This window comes from Oncorhynchus keta, chromosome 15 (assembly GCF_023373465.1).
Source record: "Oncorhynchus keta strain PuntledgeMale-10-30-2019 chromosome 15, Oket_V2, whole genome shotgun sequence".
Taxonomy (NCBI): domain Eukaryota; kingdom Metazoa; phylum Chordata; class Actinopteri; order Salmoniformes; family Salmonidae; genus Oncorhynchus; species Oncorhynchus keta.
In genome coordinates, this window is record NC_068435.1 from 22,081,862 (window position 1) to 22,102,879 (window position 21,018).

At 41.9% G+C, this 21,018-nt stretch overlaps 1 protein-coding gene across 1 annotated transcript; it reads left to right on the forward strand.

Moving 5' to 3' along the window:
- The first annotated feature begins 12,925 nt into the window (after positions 1 to 12,925).
- On the forward strand, positions 12,926 to 20,683 carry LOC118394599 (Krueppel-like factor 6). The gene is made up of 4 exons (XM_035787953.2): positions 12,926 to 13,289; positions 17,472 to 18,033; positions 19,023 to 19,146; positions 19,360 to 20,683. The coding sequence occupies exons 1-4, from the start codon at positions 13,179 to 13,181 to the stop codon at positions 19,409 to 19,411; spliced, it is 849 nt and encodes a 282-aa protein (XP_035643846.1). The 5' UTR covers positions 12,926 to 13,178; the 3' UTR covers positions 19,412 to 20,683.
- Positions 20,684 to 21,018: the final 335 nt, after the last annotated feature.

Below are 21,018 nucleotides of genomic sequence, written 5' to 3' on the forward strand. Positions count from 1 at the left end.
CTTCAAAATAGAAGGCACTTCCTGGTTGGATTTCGCCTGCAATATCAGTTCTGTTATACTCACAGGCAATATTCTGACAGTTTTGGAAACTTTAGAGTGTGTTCTATCCTAATCTGACAATTATATGCATATTCTAGATTTTGGGCCTGAGAAATAGGCAGTTTCATTTGAGTACGTTTTTCATCCAAACATCAAAATACTACCCCCTACACTCAAAAGGTTAAGTAGTGCAGTGCATCTCCTCCTCATGGACTGCACCATATTTGCAAGTTCTTGCTGTGAGATGCTACCCCACTCTTCCACTATGCCACCTGCAATTTCCCTGACATTTCTGGGGGGAATGGCCCTAGCCCTCACCCTCTGATCCAACAGCTCTCAGACATACTTAATGGGATTGAGATCTGGGCTCTTCGCTGGCCATGGCAGAACACTGACATTCCTGTCTTGCAGGAAACCACGCACAGAACGAGCAGTATGGCTGGTGGCATTATCATGCTGGAGGATCGTGTCAGGATGAGCCTGCAGGAAGGGTACCACATGAGGGAGGAGGATGTCTTCCCTGTTACGCACAGCGTTGCTCAGTCCGATGATGCTGTGACACACCGCCCCAGACCATTACAAACCCTCCACCTCCAAATCGATCCCGCTCCAGAGTACAGGTCTCGGTGTAACGCTCATTCCTTTGACGATAAACGCGTATCCGACCATCACCCCTGGTGAGATTAAACCGCGACTCGTCAGAGAAGACCACTTTTTGCCAGTCCTGTCTGATCCAACGACGGTGAGTTTGTGCCCATAGGCAACGTTGTTGCCGGTGATGTCTGGTGAGGACCTGCCATACAACAGGCCTATAAGCCCTCAGTCCAGCCTCACTCAGCCTATTGCAGACAGTCTGAGCACTGACAGAGGGATTGTGCGTTCCTGGTGTAACTTGGGCAGTTGTTGTTGCCATCCTGCACCTATCCCGCAAGTGTGATGTTCGGATGTACCGATCCTGTGCAGGTGTTGTTACATGTGGTCTGCCACTGCGAGGACGATCAGCTGTCCGTCCTGTCTCCCTGTAGCACTGTCTTAGGCGTCTCACAGTACGGACATTGCAATTTATTGCCCTGGCCACATTTGCAGTCCTCATGCCTCCTTGCAGCATGCCTAAGGCACGTTCACGCAGATGAGCAGGGACCCTGGGCATCTTTCTTTTGGTGTTTTTCAGAGTCAGTCGAAAGGCCTCTTTAGTGTTCTAAGTTTTCACAACTGTGACCTTAATTGCCTACCGTCTATAAGGTGTTGGTGTCTTAATGACCGTTCCACAGGTGCATGTTCATTAATTGTTTATGGTTCAATGAACATCAAATCAAATCAAATCAAATCAAATTTTATTTGTCACATACACATGGTTAGCAGATGTTAAATGCGAGTGTAGCGAAATGCTTGTGCTTCTAGTTCCGACAATGCAGTGATAACCAACAAGTAATCTAACTAACAATTCCAAAACTACTGTCTTATACACAGTGTAAGGGGATAAGGAATATGTACATAAGGATATATGAATGAGTGATGGTACAGAGCAGCATACAGTAGATGGTATCGAGTACAGTATATACATATGAGATGAGTGTGTAGACAAAGTAAACAAAGTGGCATAGTTAAAGTGGCTAGTGATACATGTGTTACATAAGGATGCAGTCGATGATGTAGAGTACAGTATATACATATGCATATGAGATGAATAATGTAGGGTAAGTAACATTATATAAGGTAGCATTGTTTAAAGTGGCTAGTGATATATTTACATAATTCCCATCAATTCCCATTATTAAAATGGCTGGAGTTGGGTCAGTGTCAATGACAGTGTGTTGGCAGCAGCCACTCACACTGTTAGTGGTGGCTGTTTAACAGTCTGATGGCCTTGAGATAGAAGCTGTTTTTCAGTCTCTCGGTCCCAGCTTTGATGCACCTGTACTGACCTCGCCTTCTGGATGATAGCGGGGTGAACAGGCAGTGGTTCGGGTGGTTGATGTCCTTGATGATCTTTATGGCCTTCCTGTAACAACGGGTGGTGTAGGTGTCCTGGAGGGCAGGTAGTTTGCCCCCGGTGATGCGTTGTGCAGTCCTCACTACCCTCTGGAGAGCCTTACGGTTGAGGGCGGAGCAGTTGCCGTACCAGGCGGTGATACAGCCCGCCAGGATGCTCTCGATTGTGCATCTGTAGAAGTTTGTGAGTGCTTTTGGTGACAAGCCGAATTTCTTCAGCCTCCTGAGGTTGAATAGGCGCTGCTGCGCCTTCTTCACGACGCTGTCAGTGTGAGTGGACCAATTCAGTTTGTCTGTGATGTGTATGCCGAGGAACTTAAAACTAGCTACCCTCTCCACTACTGTTCCATCGATGTGGATAGGGGGTGTTCCCTCTGCTGTTTCCTGAAGTCCACAATCATCTCCTTAGTTTTGTTGACGTTGAGTGTGAGGTTATTTTCCTGACACCACACTCCGAGGGCCCTCACCTCCTCCCTGTAGGCCGTCTCGTCGTTGTTGGTAATCAAGCCTACCACTGTTGTGTCGTCCGCAAACTTGATGATTGAGTTGGAGGCGTGCGTGGCCACGCAGTCGTGGGTGAACAGGGAGTACAGGAGAGGGCTCAGAACGCACCCTTGTGGGGCCCCGTGTTGAGGATCAGCGGGGAGGAGATGTTGTTGCCTACCCTCACCACCTGGGGGCGGCCCGTCAGGAAGTCCAGTACCCAGTTGCACAGGGCGGGGTCGAGACCCAGGGTCTCGAGCTTGATGACGAGCTTGGAGGGTACTATGGTGTTGAATGCCGAGCTGTAGTCGATGAACAGCATTCTCACATAGGTATTCCTCTTGTCCAGGTGGGTTAGGGCAGTGTGCAGTGTGGTTGAGATTGCATCGTCTGTGGACCTATTTGGGCGGTAAGCAAATTGGAGTGGGTCTAGGGTGTCAGGTAGGGTGGAGGTGATATGGTCCTTGACTAGTCTCTCAAAGCACTTCATGATGACGGAAGTGAGTGCTACGGGGCGGTAGTCGTTTAGCTCAGTTACCTTAGCTTTCTTGGGAACAGGAACAATGGTGGCCCTCTTGAAGCATGTGGGAACAGCAGACTGGTATAGGGATTGATTGAATATGTCCGTAAACACACCGGCCAGCTGGTCTGCGCATGCTCTGAGGGCGCGGCTGGGGATGCCGTCTGGGCCTGCAGCCTTGCGAGGGTTAACACGTTTAAATGTCTTACTCACCTCGGCTGCAGTGAAGGAGAGACCGCATGTTTCCGTTGCAGGCCGTGTCAGTGGCACTGTATTGTCCTCAAAGCGGGCAAAAAGTTATTTAGTCTGCCTGGGAGCAAGACATCCTGGTCCGTGACTGGGCTGGATTTCATCTTGTAGTCCGTGATTGACTGTAGACCCTGCCACATGCCTCTTGTGTCTGAGCCGTTGAATTGAGATTCCACTTTGTCTCTGTACTGACGCTTAGCTTGTTTAATAGCCTTGCGGAGGGAATAGCTGCACTGTTTGTATTCAGTCATGTTGCCAGACACCTTGCCCTGATTAAAAGCAGTGGTTCGCGCTTTCAGTTTCACGCGAATGCTGCCATCAATCCACGGTTTCTGGTTAGGGAATGTTTTTATCGTTGCTATGGGAAACAGTGGTTAAACCCTTTACAATGAAGATCTGTGAAGGTATTTGGATTTTTATGAATTATCTTTGAAAGACAGAGTCCTGAAAAAGGGTCATTTCTTTTTTTGCTGAGTTTATATACAGTGTCATAGGAAGGCCCCAAAAATGGTCAAAGACTCCAGTCACCCAAGTCATAGACTGTTCTCTCTGCTACCGGACGGCAAGCAGTACCAGAGCGCCAAGTCTAGGACCAAAAGGCTCCTTAACAGCTTCTACCCCCAAGCCCTTAGACTGCTGAACAACTAATCAAATGTCCACCCGGACTATCTACATTGACCCCCCCCCCTCCCTTCGTTTTCATACTGCTGCTACTCGCTGTTAATTATCTATGCATAGTTACTTTAGAAATTACCTTGACTGTCCTGTACCCCGCACATTGACTCGGTACCGGTACCCCTTGTATATAGCCTTGTTATTGCTATGTCAATTTTTTAAACTTTTGTTTATTTAGTAAATATTTTATTTCTTGAACTGAATTGTGGGTTAAGGGCTTGACAAATAAAATATGATTTGATTTGATTTAGAAATGTTTTTTATTTGAATACCAGATTACCCTTTTAACAGAGACATGTAATAACGCTGTCATATGGGCAGCTCTCCAGAATAGACTGGTAGTGCTGTGAAAAGGAAATGCTGCTTGCATTTAGAAATAGCGGGGTATTGCATGGTCAGAACATCAGCCAGGGCTCGCTGCCAGCCTGTTGTCTGCCTTGCGGCCTTTAAACAGGTGTCTTCCCACACGCCTCCAGTGTGTGTCTGCCTCTGGACCCTAATTGATCCAGGATGGTGATGGCATCTGTAAGAGATCTATCTCTTTTACAGGCAGACATGCAACACACAAACACACACACATACGCCGTACACGAGCACATCCCAAATGGAACTGTATTCCCTAATTAAAAGTAGTGCACTATATAGGGAATACGGGTGCCATTTGGGATGCTACCCCTATCAGCCACACAGACAGAGCACACAGCTTGAGAAAACTCATGTGCCTGACCGAATAGCCGAATGGTCTGATGCTTCTCCTCACCACCAAACCACTGGCCAGTGCACTGTACATTGAGGACTGAGAATCTTTTCTGATTGCAAAAAAATTGAATTCTCAGCCTGTGTTTCCAGAGCTTGAAAAACCTCATCATAATTAGCCTCATTAACACAATGGAAAGATCAAAAATGTTATTATCTAAAAGTTTAAAGTGTGTATGGGCGACTGAGAGAAACAAAATGGTGCAATTTGAGGCCATGTGGCAGAGAGTGATACGGGTGCTGGAGATGGGGGTGTGAGCAGGTGGGTCTGGGCAGGGTGGTGTTGTGGATATTTGTATGCAGATGTTTTGTATTGTAAAAACAATCATCATAAATAGCCCCATAAAGTGCTTAGCACATGACAGTCACATGAGACTTCAGCATGTTCATCGACTAGAAATATATATTTTTCATCTGGTGAGGAAAGCGTTTTTGAGATTGCTTGGGTGACTTGCTGTCATATTTCATACTCCACTTTTTTTTGCTACATTAATACATTTCAGAATGAATCTTTTTCAAGATAGAGGATACAGGGAATGACAGTGTATGGCCCTTAGCCTGGAGATGTTTTGCCTCATCGATTAGCTCGTAGACATGATGGAGCAGAAAGCAAGGCCTTTCTGACAGACTACCACACTAACTAGCAGTATATTTACTTCTCTTACTGTCAGTACCACATGCCCACAGAGTATGTTTGAAATGTTATTTAGACTCTAATAATGTTTGACAAACTCCTTGACTATGTAGGATTTGGCTTGCCAGCTTCAGCAATGTTGTTGGCAGTGGCACTTCTCAAAACACACTGAAATGCCGTAACAGATCCTCAAAACACAAGCACGTAAAACAAAATTATGGGTTGCTACGAGCAAGACTGAGTGAGGGGCCTTTTGTTACGTAATGCCTTGTTGCGTTCTGAAGAAACGTTGAGTAGCCACTTTTTCTCCTTAGTTCAAGGGAAACATTTAAGCAGTACAATAGTAAAACTGACTCTGAAGGAATGTGCATGTTTTTGTGTATGCCTCTGAAATGGCACACTACTCCCTACATAGTGCTCTACTTTTGACCATAGCCTATTCCTTTGGGCCCTGGTCAACAGTAGTGCACTATAATAGTGAATAGGGTGCCATTTTAGACACAGCCAGTGTGTGTTTCTCCAACATCCTGATCAATGCTATTCACAGTGAGGTTGTTACATAACACCGGTCCTCAGCAGCAGTGAGAGCTGCCAGATCTCTGTTTGGCTTCCCCAGCAGCTAGCCTACTATGGCAGTGATTTTCTCATGGAACAAATGAAACGGGGCTCAAGCTAAGGATGACAGATGCATAGACTGCGTCCCAAAGTTCCAGGGTCAAAAGTAGTGCACTACATGGGGAATAGAGTGCTATTTGGGATGTAGCCATGGATTCCACTCTCCCTCTCCGTTCTCACAAACACTGTGTGGGGAAATCTGACAAATTAAATACGATGTAATATGACAAGTGAAATGTATCTTACACAATATTTTCAAATAGGTAACCCATTCTGAGGACATCATTTTGTGACGAGATGCAATCAACTGCATTTAATTTCACTCAAAATGTGCTTATTACTAGCCTCATAATCACCAGACTACCATCCATGCAGCGAACATTTATGCTCGCGATATCAGGCGGCTTGCAAGGCTAGCTTATTACAGGAACACCAACTAGCAGGGATCTTAATTTACTGGCTAATTAGACTCTCAAGGATAATTGTGTTTTCCTTCTGATGAGAAACAGTTTGTATTCTCAATGTCAACTGAGAGGAAGGAGCAGATTTATGGCAGGTGTGGGAACAGCTTGAGGCCAGTGTCACTATGCTCAGCCAGTGAGTGTCATTGGCCAAGTGATACAGCCTGGCTCTGGCTCTGCTATTGAAGAACCAACTGTCTTAGAGCCTGTTCGTCTGTCCGTCTGTCCGTCTGTCCATCTGTCTGCATAAACTGAACTTTTAGTTCAATTTGGTCTTAATTATGTGCATATTGATGAATGTAATCTATGAGGCAGACTGTTTATCTACATTACCTCAATCTTTGAAAAACCTACTTTTTCAACATTAAAAACCCCTTGGGCTACAGTAGCATTCTCATACAAACACATAGGGTATCATGGCCGTGTTGGTCCTGGATCAAGCAGGGTCCTGACAACACCACTATGTCAGCACAGCAGCTAACAGAGTGTGTGTGTGTGTGTGTGTGTGTGTGTGTGTGTGTGTGTGTGTGTGTGTGTGTGTGTGTGTGTGTGTGTGTGTGTGTGTGTGTGTGTGTGTGTGTGTGTGTGTGTGTGTGTGTGTGTGTGTGTGTGTGTGTGTGTGTGTGTGTGTGACACTGTGCTTCTCAAGAGAGTCCTACTGTACTGCTGTCCTACTGGCTACGCCAACAAACAGGCCTCACCGTGTTCTGCAGCCTCATCACAGAGGCTGATGATCTTAGACAGCACTGTGCTGCACCACAGAGGGTGTCGCGAACAAACAGACATGGATACCATTCTCATGATACAAATCAAAGACACACAAATAGGCACAAGCATACACACACACACACATTACTGTACCCAATATGGAGCCCATTTCTGTGGCATGCAAAACTGCCCCCATCTAAACATGAGATCTGAACAGACTTTGTTGCTTGAAGATTGGTATGACTGCCCTGCTGTGAGTGACTCAGACAAAAATAAACAGTTGGACATGATTACATGGTAACCAATGTAGCTGCAGAAACTGCATGTTTGAGGCCAAATGACTCATAGGTGCCTAAAAATACTGTGACATTAAATACACAGCTTGAGCTATGCCTTTCTTTTATTTCAGAGCACGTTAATGCACTGTTTGTGGTCTTGGTGACTCATCTTGCAGCACGTGATGAAAGATGAGCCTTGCACTGTAAACATGTTGTCAGACACGATCACATGGCATTGTGGTTTTTAAATTAGGTAAATCTGAGGTTTGGATTAGCTCTGGCATTTTAGTTATATGGGTGCTTCTCAAGTGAGTGAGTCAGTTGGGGAGGAGGATTCCCTTTGCGGATGTTGAGAATTCCATGTGTGTATCCCAAATGGCACCCTACTTCCTATATAGTGTACTACTGTATATAGGGAATAGGGTACCATTTGGGACGCACCCCAGGTCTGTGATACATTGGGAAGAGGTCAAGTTCCAGGTGTTCATGTATGGATGTGGGGTCACTCCTTCCTCTGGGTCACTCCTGTTATCATACATTACCCAGCTGCTGTCTGGGAGGCCATGACACACACACGTTCACGCAATCGCACGGACGGACACACGCAAACACAACACGAACACACACACACTCCTCTGACACAGTTTGCACTGGCACACCAGCCCCCCAAAAATTCCAATGAATTAAATGGAATATGCACGTGGCGCTTATATAGATACTCATGTGTATAGTAATTTAAAGAGCCTTTGCTCTCAAGTAAGAAATAATCTGTGCTAAACTTTTTGTACTAAATCTCCATGCAAGGGCAATTTATCTGGAATTTACTCTGAAAGTGTTCTATATAACATGGTGTATGTCCTTAACTGGCTCTGGCAATGTTTTCCATAGTCATAGAGTATATATCCTCTTTCTCTGTCCTCTGCATTTTCCATTTGTGGCTGGAGAGTGGTTTCCTTCCTGATTTTAAGAATACAGGATGAATGCTACCCTGGCCTGCACCATACATGCAAGGCCCACTACTCACTGGTCAAATGTCTGTAAGTAGTTAGTTGCAGTTGTAAAACCCAAACCCACATTTCACACACACAGCTACTTTTAAACTTTAGCTATTATTTGCCTTGTCAGGTTGGGATTTTGATGATTCAACTCGTTAGATAGAACCCTTTTCTAAGTGCTGCACCAACATTTGAGACGAGAACCAAAATGATGGCTGTCTAAAGACTGTGGTCTGAGTAGAGGAAGCTAGACAGAAGCACTCAGCTTTATTACGTTGGGAGCACTTAGCTACTGCTGCAATTAAACACATCCTCCACTGGATATTAGCATTACCTGACAACATAGAAAATGCTAGAAAATCAGTTTTTTTTGTCAAGGATGAAGAAAAATACATCAAAATTTGCTATAGATTATTAATTAAATGTCATATCCTACACTACTGAATGTTTGTGAATTATTACATTAAGTCATATTTTTTTACTTACATTTTACATAAATTATAACATGTTTATTATAGTAATGATCAGGTTTAATTTAATCATTCAGGTTTTCAATGTGTTCTAACTGTCATGTAGGTTGGGATTGCTGCACACAGTTTTATCTCTGTTTGTGATATACTGTAAGGACTCAGGGAAATCTTGTTCTGTACACAATCTTGTTCAGTATACAATCTTGTTCAGTATGCAATCTTGTTCAGTATACAATCTTGTTCAGTATGCAATCTTGTTCAGTATGCAATCTTGTTCAGTATACAATCTTGTTCAGTATGCAATCTTGTTCAGTATACAATCTTGTTCAGTATGCAATCTTGTTCAGTATGCATTCAGTATGCAATCTTGTTCAGTATGCAATCTTGTTCAGTATACAATCTTGTTCAGTATGCAATCTTGTTCAGTATGCAATCTTGTTCAGTATACAATCTTGTTCAGTATGAAATCTTGTCAGTATGAAATCTTGTTCAGTATGCAATCTTGTTCAGTATGCAATCTTGTTCAGTATACAATCTTGTTCAGTATGCAATCTTGTTCAGTATGCAATCTTGTTCAGTATACAATCTTGTTCAGTATGCAATCTTGTTCAGTATGCAATCTTGTTCAGTATACAATCTTGTTCAGTATGCAATCTTGTTCAGTATGCAATCTTGTTCAGTATACAATCTTGTTCAGTATGCAATCTTGTTCAGTATACAATCTTGTTCAGTATGCAATCTTGTTCAGTATGCAATCAGTATGCAATCTTGTTCAGTATGCAATCTTGTTCAGTATACAATCTTGTTCAGTATGCAATCTTGTTCAGTATGCAATCTTGTTCAGTATGAAATCTTGTTCAGTATACAATCTTGTTCAGTATGAAATCTTGTCAGTATGAAATCCTGTTCAGTATGCAATCTTGTTCAGTATGCAATCTTGTTCAGTATGAAATCTTGTTCAGTATGAAATCTTGTTCAGTATGCAATCTTGTTCAGTATGAAATCTTGTTCGGTATGAAAACTTGTTCAGTATACAATCTTGTTCCGTATACAACCTTGTTCAGTATACAACCTTTTTCAGAATACTCACATGTTCCAGATTAAATATTTACATGGGAGTTCAGGATAGATGCATGCCTCAGGTATGCACAAACATTCAGGATGGCACATAAGGTAAGTTCTATATGTAATTCTGTCAATGACCCCAGTTGACCCCCCATATATAAAAAAGAGGGCCAAATATACACATTCACAGCAACTAAGATCAGAGACTGATATCAATGCATGTCCTTACTTCCAATATTTCCTAAAGGATTGAATAGTGCTCTATTTATGTTGTTTTTCATGCCATAAACTCCGGAAAAGGTCTTACATTGACACACTTGATGGTTTATTGGTCAAGGTAAAGTCAAGACATCTGTTTTGCTGGACATGTGACACTGTGAGTCATATTCAGCTGGACTGGATGAGGTCTCTCCTCCTGAGCACAAGCCACTGCCATCTTTTCACTTCAGTTATTACAGAGTGTTAGTCTATACACGCAAAAAAAGAGCTGGTCTGCATCCCAAATTGAACTGTATTTTGTATATAGTGCACTACTTTTGACCAAAAGTACTGCACTATATAGGAAAAAGAGTGCCAATTGGCATGCAGCCCTGGAGAGTTCCTCAGCAGAGACCTCATGTTCTATCAAATCTTTTAAACATTTTTTTTGGGATCATCCAACTTGGCCCCACAGTGAAAATGTATTGAACTTGTTTCCTAACATTCAGAATCTGCAGAACCTGGTTTTACAGTTTGATGAAAATATTTCCAGAAAAGTTCATTAAGGGTTATTCATTGTGGAAGATTCAATGGATCATCTAATTTAATTGAGCATTTAGTCACAAGTTCGTCTTGGCGTCATTGAGTTACGACTCAAGCTCTTTTACTTGTTTATCCCCCAAACAGATGGTGAAGTTGAATCCATTCCAAGCAGATTATACTTGTCTCATGATGACACAAATAAATGGTACCATTAAAATGTGTTTATCTTGTCAGTTTCCTGAGATTCTCAGGACAGGTGAATTTCAATCTTAAATCTAATACATTTTTGAACATCAAATCAAAGTCTACATAATGAATGTTTGTTGAGAAAAATTATCATTATTAGGCTAATAATGGCGGCCTCAAGTAAAAACCCAAAATCTCTTATGGCAAAATCTGATGCTGAGTGTTGCAAATATGCCTACAGCTGAGACTGACTAAAGAGACTCAGTAGGGCAAAGGGTAGAAGGCAGCAGACTGACTAGGCTGGTGGATGAGACAATGGGTTTCTGTTCCAAAAATGTTGTTTAACGAAGCTCTCTTTAACTTTTCAATGTGCTTGTTTGTTTTCCTGGAATTCAACTTTATCCCGGATCTTATGCAATTGTTCAGATGCGTTTTGCACCCATATAATGTTTGACTATTTAGCTGAAAACGTTTATATTTTTCAAAAAAAAGAATAATATGAATATCTATTATATTCTGTTGTTTGTTGGGACATAATGTAGGCTATCATTATATTCATGAAATCACCAATTAGCTCATATTGTACAATATGCAAAGCAATGCAAAACATATTTTTGCATGAATGTCAATGAGCCTCCATTTGCTTATCATACATGCTATGTTTTTCTAATTGAATGATTGATCCTATCATTTCATTGGCTGACTGTTTCTTTAAATACTGCCACTATGTTTGAGATGTGGCCCCCCTGGGGGAAGTTGCCATGTGTCTGCCTAAATATGTACGTATTTGATTTGAAGGTGAATGAATGTTTAGGTTGTGCTTCCCTCGACCGTGCACAATGGGAACCTGTTTTTGTTTGTGTATTTCAATGTGTTCTACTGTGTGCTCCTTGTCCTTTGACCAGGCTTAAAAGATAGAACATTTACATTTAAGTCATTTAGCAGACGCTCTTATCCAGAGCGACTTACAAATTAGAAGTCTGAGGTTTTGACTAATGTTGAAGGACAACATTTTTTGTTGTTGTTGAAACTTACTACCTGTTTACATCTTTATTTTGTCACTTTATGAACCTGTATGTACTGTACATATGTTTGGCAGAGCTCAATATTATCTTGTTGGGGTGGTGTAGGATTAGCTACATTTGTTCCTCTTCTGCCTCACAAATGCCAGGATATTTATGACTGTCATTCTAGAGCAGTGATCTTTTATTAGAAATGTTTATTAAGCTTAGTGCCTAGGTGGGCTATATTTACAGTAGGCAACTCTATTGATCTTTCTCCACAACCTATATTCCATTTGAGGAAAATAATCAACAAGATGGAATTATAAGGGTCTGATATAGGCTGTTTTAAAGCTTCCCTGCATGATGGTAGTCTTGCTGAATAGACTAAAATAACCAGGGGGACAAGAGCAACATCAACTGGGTCTGGGATAATCCCAATGACATTATCAGCTGGGGCTGCTATTTAATCAAATATACACCCACTGTCCAATCACTGAAATGTATATTTTAATCTAAATTGTGTGACAAACTCATGTTTGCAAAGTTATTACACTGGCCACTGTTTTCCACAGTGTCTCTTTCCGGAATGATGTTGATTGGATGCCACCCCTTATATTCCGCCCCATAGGCTGGTGTTCCAAGCTGTGTAAAATAGATAGTCTGTTAGTTCAGTCACAGTGAAATAAGTATTGAGTAAACTAATGCATGATAATTGTTAAAATATCAATACAAACACCAGAATAGATGTAAAGAAATGGTTATATTTTAAAACTTGTGCCATAATAGTCAGCTGTAACCAACAGCTTGGAAGGTAAGCTGAAATCATACTATACCGACAAATGTGGATTCTTCGCTTTAGTAAGCGTGAAAACTTTATATACTGCTCTAAAAATAGAGCCCACATGGTCCAATGGGAATGAAGGAGTATTCAGTCATCGCACCAACCATATCATAGAAGATCGTCAAGGTGGGCGGGTATTACACATTGGCTAAACGATTGGTCAGTATCACGAAAGCGTAATGTAATCACGTGGGGAAGGCTGGCTGTAAGATTTTGAATAGGGAAGTTTACAGTGTCGACGGACTTTCAGGGAGTTCACTGTTTGCTATTAGAGCAAGCAAGACAGAAAGAGCGTTCCCCGAAGAACACTTTCACCACTGGAAGGCGATAGTCAGACTTACTTCTCTCAACTTTTTTTACAACAGCATATTATACATGCTAAGACATCGAAGACGCACGTTTAAAAAAAAAGAAGACAATTCAACTACCTTGAATTTTGGGTGTAATTGCAGCTGCATCTATATATATGAGCGAAATGGATGTTATTCCTATGTGCAGCATTTTTCAGGAGCTCCAGATTGTACATGACACCGGATACTTTTCAGCTTTACCATCTCTCGAGGAGTACTGGCAGCAGGTATTTATATTTGTGAATAGTCCTATTTTTGACAGAGAAACACTAAAATGAATGAAACATGTTTTCCACATCGCAGTAAACTTGTGCGCAACTGCAGGTTGCTGTCAGTGGAAGGCAAGCTGTCAGGAATGCAAAACAACACAAAGTTGTACTATTTGGACTTGTAGCACGTTCTTGACAACTTAGTAAATTCCATGCACGTCTTTGTAACAACACAAGCATGCATGCACGTTGCAATTATATTAGTTACGCTAATGGCCTAGTCCAATGCGTGAACCACAACACATTGTTTTTATTCCGTTTTAGAGACGACTGATGCGTCATCGTGAAAATAGTGTGTGTCTGTGTGCGCGAGAAAGAGTTCGTATTTGGAATTAGCAGAGACGAGTATGTGCGTCTTCAAATGATTTTGTTAAAAATGACCAACATCTCTATCAACATGTTTTCATATGAATGACATAATATTCGAGAAACTAGGTATTATTTTTCTGCTGAGTGATTAAAGTGAATTTGCTACACGGTGTAGTGTCGCTTGCATTTGCGGGCTTGGGGCTGTTCACTCTCCATGCGGTCTGAGGCATTTAAAGCTCGCCAGAGATTCATTCTGCACTGTTGAAAATAAATGTTTGCAATGAATACAAAGTATTTTTTTAGGTTTACCAGAAATCTATTACATAACAACTTACCCTATAATGTATATTGCTTTTAAATTATGTTTTCTATATCCAAATAGTTTGAAATTAATTAATTATTAATATTGTTATTTTTGAATATATTAAAGTTAGTGGTCACTTTCGGGTTGTCACGCTTTACGGAAGAGTCGTTACTTCCCTTTTAGAATAAAAAGAAGTCCATAAATGTATGTAGCTCTTGCGGTATTCATAAATAAAGCTTTTTATGGACCTGCTTGAACCAGGCCTACCTCCTCCATTCCCTTGTGTGCCATGTTATTTCTAGCAATGCCACTGGATGCCTTATTAATTCCACATTTTGCTGAATAATTGATACATTTAAAATATCTACAAGCACTTCCCTAACACAGGGGGCCCCTGTAGCATATGTAAATTATATAATTGTGCATGATGACAGCTATGCTGGAGGAAAGAGCACTGCCACCAACTGAGTAATTTCTTCTAAGGAAATGTTTACTAACCTTCCCTGATCTAGTCTGCTTCTTAAAAGGCACCTTATTCCCTATATAGTGCACTACTTTGACCACGACCCTGTGGGCCTTGGTCAAAACTATTTCACTATGAAGGGAATAGGGTGCCATTTGGGAAGCAGCCATAGTTCTGAGGACACCCGTTACATGCACTCCACTGCCTTAAGAATTGTACATTGTCTATATATGTACTGCATAGGTTGTTTATATTCCTATTTCCTACATGCTTTACTCATTATCCTCTCCTCCATCTGTGGGTGTATACAGTGCCTTGCGAAAGTATTCGGCCCCCTTGAACTTTTTGCGACCTTTTGCCACATTTCAGGCTTCAAACATAAATATATAAAACTGTATATTTTTGTGAAGAATCAACAACAAGTGGGACACAATCATGAAGTGGAAGGACATTTATTGGATATTTCAAACTTTTTTAACAAATCAAAAACTGCAAAATTGGGCGTGCAAAATTATTCAGCCCCTTTACTTTCAGTGCAGCAAACTCTCTCCAGAAGTTCAGTGAGGATCTCTGAATGATCCAATGTTGACCTAAATGACTAATGATGATAAATACAATCCACCTGTGTGTAATCAAGTCTCCGTATAAATGCACCTGCACTGTGATAGTCTCAGAGGTCCGTTAAAAGCGCAGAGAGCATCATGAAGAACAAGGAACACACCAGGCACCGAGATACTGTTGTGAAGAAGTTTAAAGCCGGATTTGGATACAAAAAGATTTCCCAAGCTTTAAACATCCCAAGGAGCACTGTGCAAGCGATAATATTGAAATGGAAGGAGTATCAGACCACTGCAAATCTACCAAGAACTGGCCGTCCTTCTAAACTTTCAGCTCATACAAGGAGAAGACTGATCAGAGATGCAGCCAAGAGGCCCATGATCACTCTGGATGAACTGCAGAGCTCTACAGCTGAGGTGGGAGACTCTGTCCATAGGACAACAATCAGTCGTATATTGCACAAATCTGGCTTTAAGGAAGAGTGGCAAGAAGAGGCCTTTTTCTTAAAGATATCCATAAAAAGTGTTGTTTAAAGTTTGCCACAAGCCACATGGGAGACACACCAAACATGTGGAAGAAGGTGCTCTGGTCAGATGAAACCAAAATTGAACTTTTTGGCAACAATGCAAAATGTTATGTTTGGTGTAAAAGCAACACCCTGAACACACCATCCCCACTGTCAAACATGGTGGTGGCAGCATCATGGTTTGGGCCTGCTTTTCTTCAGCAGGGACAGGGAAGATGGTTAAAATTTATGGGAAGATGGATGGAGCCAAATACAGGACCATTCTGGAAGAAAACTTGATGGAGTCTGCGAAAGACCTGAGACTGGGACAGAGATTTGTCTTCCAACAAGACAATGATCCAAAACATAAAGCAAAATCTACAATGGAATGGTTCAAAAATAAACATATCCAGGTGTTAGAATGGCCAAGTCAAAGTCCAGACCTGAATCCAATCGAGAATCTGTGGAAAGAACTGAAAACTGCTGTTCACAAATGCTCTCCATCCAACCTCACTGAGCTCGAGCTGTTTTGCAAGGAGGAATGGGAAAAAATTTCAGTCTCTCGATGTGCAAAACTGATGGAGACATACCCCAAGCGACTTACAGCTGTAATCGCAGCAAAAGGTGGCGCTACAAAGTATTAACTTAAGGGGGCTGAATAATTTTGCACGCCCAATTTTTCTGTTTTTGATTTGTTAAAAAAGTTTGAAATATCCAATAAATGTCGTTCCACTTCATGATTGTGTCCCACTTGTTGTTGATTCTTCACAAAATAATACAGTTTTATATCTTTATGTTTGAAGCCTGAAATGTGGCAAAAGGTCGCAAAGTTCAATAGGGCCGAATACAGTGCCTTGCGAAAGTATATGGGTTGTTTCCTACATGGTTTACTCATTATCCTCTCCTCCATCTGTGGGTGTATATATGGGTTATTTCCTACATGGTTTACTCATTATCCTCTCCTCCATCTGTGGGTGTATATATGGGTTATTTCCTACATGGTTTACTCATTATCCTCTCCTCCATCTGTGGGTGTATATATGGGTTATTTCCTACATGCTTTACTCATTATCCTCTCCTCCATCTGTAGGTGTATATATGGGTTATTTCCTACATGGTTTACTCATTAGCCTCCATCTGTGGGTGTATATATGGGTTGTTTCCTACATGGTTTACTCATTATCCTCTCCTCCATCTGTGGGTGTATATATGGGTTATTTCCTACATGCTTTACTCATTATCCTCTCCTCCATCTGTAGGTGTATATATGGGTTATTTCCTACATGGTTTACTCATTAGCCTCCTCCATCTGTGGGTGTATATATGGGTTGTTTCCTACATGGTTTACTCATTATCCTCTCCTCCATCTGTGGGTGTATATATGGGTTATTTCCTACATGGTTTACTCATTATCCTCTCCTCCATCTGTGGGTGTATATATGGGTTATTTCCTACATGCTTTACTCATTATCCTCTCCTCCATCTGTAGGTGTATATATGGGTTGTTTCCTACATGGTTTACTCATTAGCCTCCTCCATCTGTGGGTGTATATATGGGTTGTTTCCTACATGGTTTACTCATTATCCTCTCCTCCATCTGTGGGTGTATATATGGGTTGTTTTCCTACATGGTTTACTCATTATCCTCTCCTCCATCTGTGGGTGTATATATGGGTTATTTCCTACATGGTTTACTCATTATCCTCTCCTCCATCTGTGGGTGTATATATGGGTTATTTCCTACATGGTTTACTCATTATCCTCTCCTCCATCTGTGGGTGTATATATGGGTTATTTCCTACATGGTTTACTCATTATCCTCTCCTCCATCTGTGGGTGTATATATGGGTTATTTCCTACATGGTTTACTCATTATCCTCTCCATCTGTGGGTGTGTATATGGGTTGTTTTCCTACATGGTTTACTCATTATCCTCTCCATCTGTGTGTGTATTTGGGTTGTTTCCTACATGGTGTCCTCATTTTTCTCCTATCCCTTCAGACATGTCTGGAGTTGGAGCGGTACCTCCAGAGCGAGCCCTATGTCTCGGCCACGGACGTCAAGTTTGAGACGAGCCAGGAGGACCTCTGGATGATCCTGGCCCGTGGGGACAAGGCCGAGTCCGACCCAAAGATCCTAACTCACATTAAGGAGGAAGACAATCAGGAGGCCAACAGCTTTAACTCCGACGCCAGCAGCGATGTGTCTGACGGCTCCGATGACCTCTCCCCTACCCTCGACTTCACCTCCAACCCACTGAGTGACATTATGGGAGAGGACCTGAGTTCTACTGTTATCAGTACTCCACCATCTTCTCCTGAGGTGAGCAAGGAGGCCTCCTCCATATCCTCCCAGGTGTGGAGCGGTATACAGACCGTGTTACACTCACCTGGGAAAATACAGCCCGGGGGCATTGGTGGACGAACGGCCGAGAGGGGAAGCTTAGCCAATGGAGAGGATTCTCCAGATGGGAGGAGGCGGGTCCACAGGTGTCATTTCAACGGATGCCGTAAGGTCTACACGAAAAGTTCCCACTTGAAAGCACACCAGCGTACACATACAGGTAAATTGTTGATTGTGTACAGGTAAACTGCATGACCCAACAACACCTCCTCCCATCCAAGTGTATATGTGGATTTAAAAGAGCAGAATCTCTGAGCTATTCGACCAGGCCCTAGTCTAATATTATACAGGTAATGTAGGCCAGTCCAGAAAGACTGGTGGTTGGTGTTGTTACCCACATACTAATACTGTTGTCACAGCAGAGAGGCCTTGGAAGAGAAAATCCAGACCAGCTGGTTGTCTCCTCAGTATTCGCAATCTGCAGCCATTTACTTTACAAAGAACATTCAAAAGAGTATTCCGTTTCAGGGGAACTATATTTAAACCTAATCAATAATTGTACATATTCATAGGCTTACAAGAGTATTTGTTTTTGATTTGTACTCATGAATTTGGTCTCTGCATTCTTGGAATAGTTCACTAGAAGGAAGGTCTAAATTGTGAACTAATTCCCACAGCAGCATTGACTTCACATTAACTAAGGGGGGGTAACATAGCAACCTTTTGTGGGCATAGCCAAGCCAGCCATAGAGGATGTGGATTGGATCTTGAAAGCAGATCACATTTCACCATGGGAAAATAAAACGACTGAGTCATTTAAATTTAGAGTGGTGGGAATTTTACATGTACAGTTATTCCTTTCTGAGTTATGTGAGCAGTTGTCCCCCATCACCTCTGACCTCTTTTTACACAGTTTACAGCTGTCTTGCACATGAGCAAGGTTCCAACATTCCAAACCAGAGCTAATGGAATTTTCACCGTTAGAAACCGTCTACAGTTATCCCTTCTCACCTCCCACCGGAGTTTGCTTAGTCAACTATTGTTAAGCTGTACATCACAGCTCATATTTACAAGTTGTAGTACTCTATCTAGTAGTATGTAGAACTTATAGTATGTTATGTCTATTTCTGATTTGAAACATAATGGAGCACTGCCCTTCATGCTGTCTTTTGATACACAGTAATAATATCATTTGTTTTCTGTTTGCAGGTGAGAAGCCTTACAGGTGCTCATGGGAAGGCTGTGAGTGGCGTTTTGCAAGGAGTGATGAGCTAACCAGACACTTCAGGAAGCACACTGGGGCAAAGCCATTTAAATGCAGTCACTGTGACAGGTAGTAGAAGTGTTTAGGGATGGATTTATCTTTGTTTGTTTTAAATATTTTATTGAGAAATGTTGAAAATGTAATTAACCATTTTGAAATGTTTGGTCAGCTAAGGCAAATCCATGCACCTGAAATATTGACTTGAATATTACTGCTGTTATATCAGTCTCTTACCTATTATAAAAATGCTGAGAGTAATTTGCTTTCTTTTTCTCCTCACAGGTGTTTCTCTCGCTCGGACCATTTGGCGCTTCACATGAAGAGACACATCTAAGAGCTGGGTCCCAGAGCGGTGTTGAGGGATGGTCCTGACGGTCTCCTAACCTGCCTGTGGGGAGGTGCAGTGCCCTGAGAGGGGAGGAAGGTGAACAAGGGGAGCGTGCCCCAGTAAAAGCATGCAGGCAATTTCTGCACCATACTTAGTACCTCCAAGACCTCTCGGAGGAAACAGCTCTGAAAGGTCGACACATTCTGGAAAAAGAATCACGGAAACCACCAAGGATGATGGAGAATGAAGAGATCCGCTAGAGAGAAATAAGAAAATGTCAGAGGACAAGAAATAATATTTTGTCTTTGTATGGTGTCTGATGCTTTGTGGAGTTAGTTCCTGGTCTGGACACATGCAGCGTTACTACTCCAATAAACGTGTGTTTCTTGTGAGCTTGTGAGAATGCCTGTGACTGAGTGCCTGCCTGTGGATATATTACTATTAAGTGTATGGTTGTGAGCTGAATGGCGTTGAGGGGATGTTGTGTGGGCTGGGGGTTTGTCTCGTTTTGTGGTAATGAATGAATGCAAGCAAAGGTGTTGTGTGGGGCATTGGTTGAATCTAGGCTGGGTTTGGCAGTGTGTGTGTGTCCGAGCTGCCAGTTTGAGGTTTGAGAGGGAGCGCCCCCATCTGAGAGGAGTTGGTAGGACACTCTTAAACGAGGTGGGGAGGAGGGAAGTGGATTGTTTGGCGCAGGTATAAATTGTGCAATGTATTAAGTAGCGTGTCTCAAAGTTAATGCTACCAAGCTCATTTGTTGTCCATTGTGTAAGCTCTGTATCTAATGGTTGTACACAACATTAATACCTTCATTATACCAGAAGTTGCATGATCTTGGGTTTGTTTGTCACTCAATGAGTTATAATGATGGTAAATCCCAATAACAAGCAGCTATACATCTGTTTTACACCATAGATACCACATTATTGTACAGAAACATGTAGCAGCGACTTATTTCCTTTTTTGTGTGTCTGTAGATAACACTTGCTTGGCAACTGTCTTGCTCATGGAATAGCTTATTTCTGTTCTGTTTAAAATGAATTTCTTTATTTTTGTTTTCCCTCTTTTTCTACATCTGTAAATGCACTGTTGACCTTAATGATGCCTTATGTAAGTGGCCTTGTCCAGATGAATAGATCACTCACATGGGGGGTTGAAATGCAGTAGTGTATGATTTGAATAGCTTTACTAGGGCGCCGATTCCTATGGCCACACCTTTTGCCCTTGTCTAGGTCAGTCTCAAAACTTGAATAAAAGTCAGCTTTATATTTACTGACATTTTACATTTCTGTGCATCATTTGTCAACATACAGTATCTATCCATTAGGACAAAATCAAAATGTTTTTAAAATGATCCTTGAGCCGAGACACAATTGTAGAGCACTTGAAACAATTACATTTGAAATGGTTTACTACTGTGTAGTAGCATAATGTGGTATGTTATCCTCTTAAAATGAAATGTGGGATGGTAAATTGGGTAAGTTATTGTCAATTATAGAGTCTACTAGTTGGTTGGGGGGTTGAGTTCTCGTGACGTGATCTGCTCGGCCACGAAGGCCTTGGTAAATTTAAGATTGATTGCAAATAACCAATTCTGGTCAGGCCATGGTATG

What these genes read in the sequence shown, in the direction of transcription:
- LOC118394599 (XM_035787953.2), top strand. Translation starts at nt 13,179, where the DNA reads ATGAGCGAAATGGATGTTATTCCTATGTGCAGCATTTTTCAGGAGCTC. An exon ending in TCGAGGAGTACTGGCAGCAG is followed by an intron (nt 13,290 to 17,471) that starts GTATTTATATTT and finishes CTATCCCTTCAG; the next exon opens with ACATGTCTGGAGTTGGAGCG. An exon ending in AAATGCAGTCACTGTGACAG is followed by an intron (nt 19,147 to 19,359) that starts GTAGTAGAAGTG and finishes TTCTCCTCACAG; the next exon opens with GTGTTTCTCTCGCTCGGACC.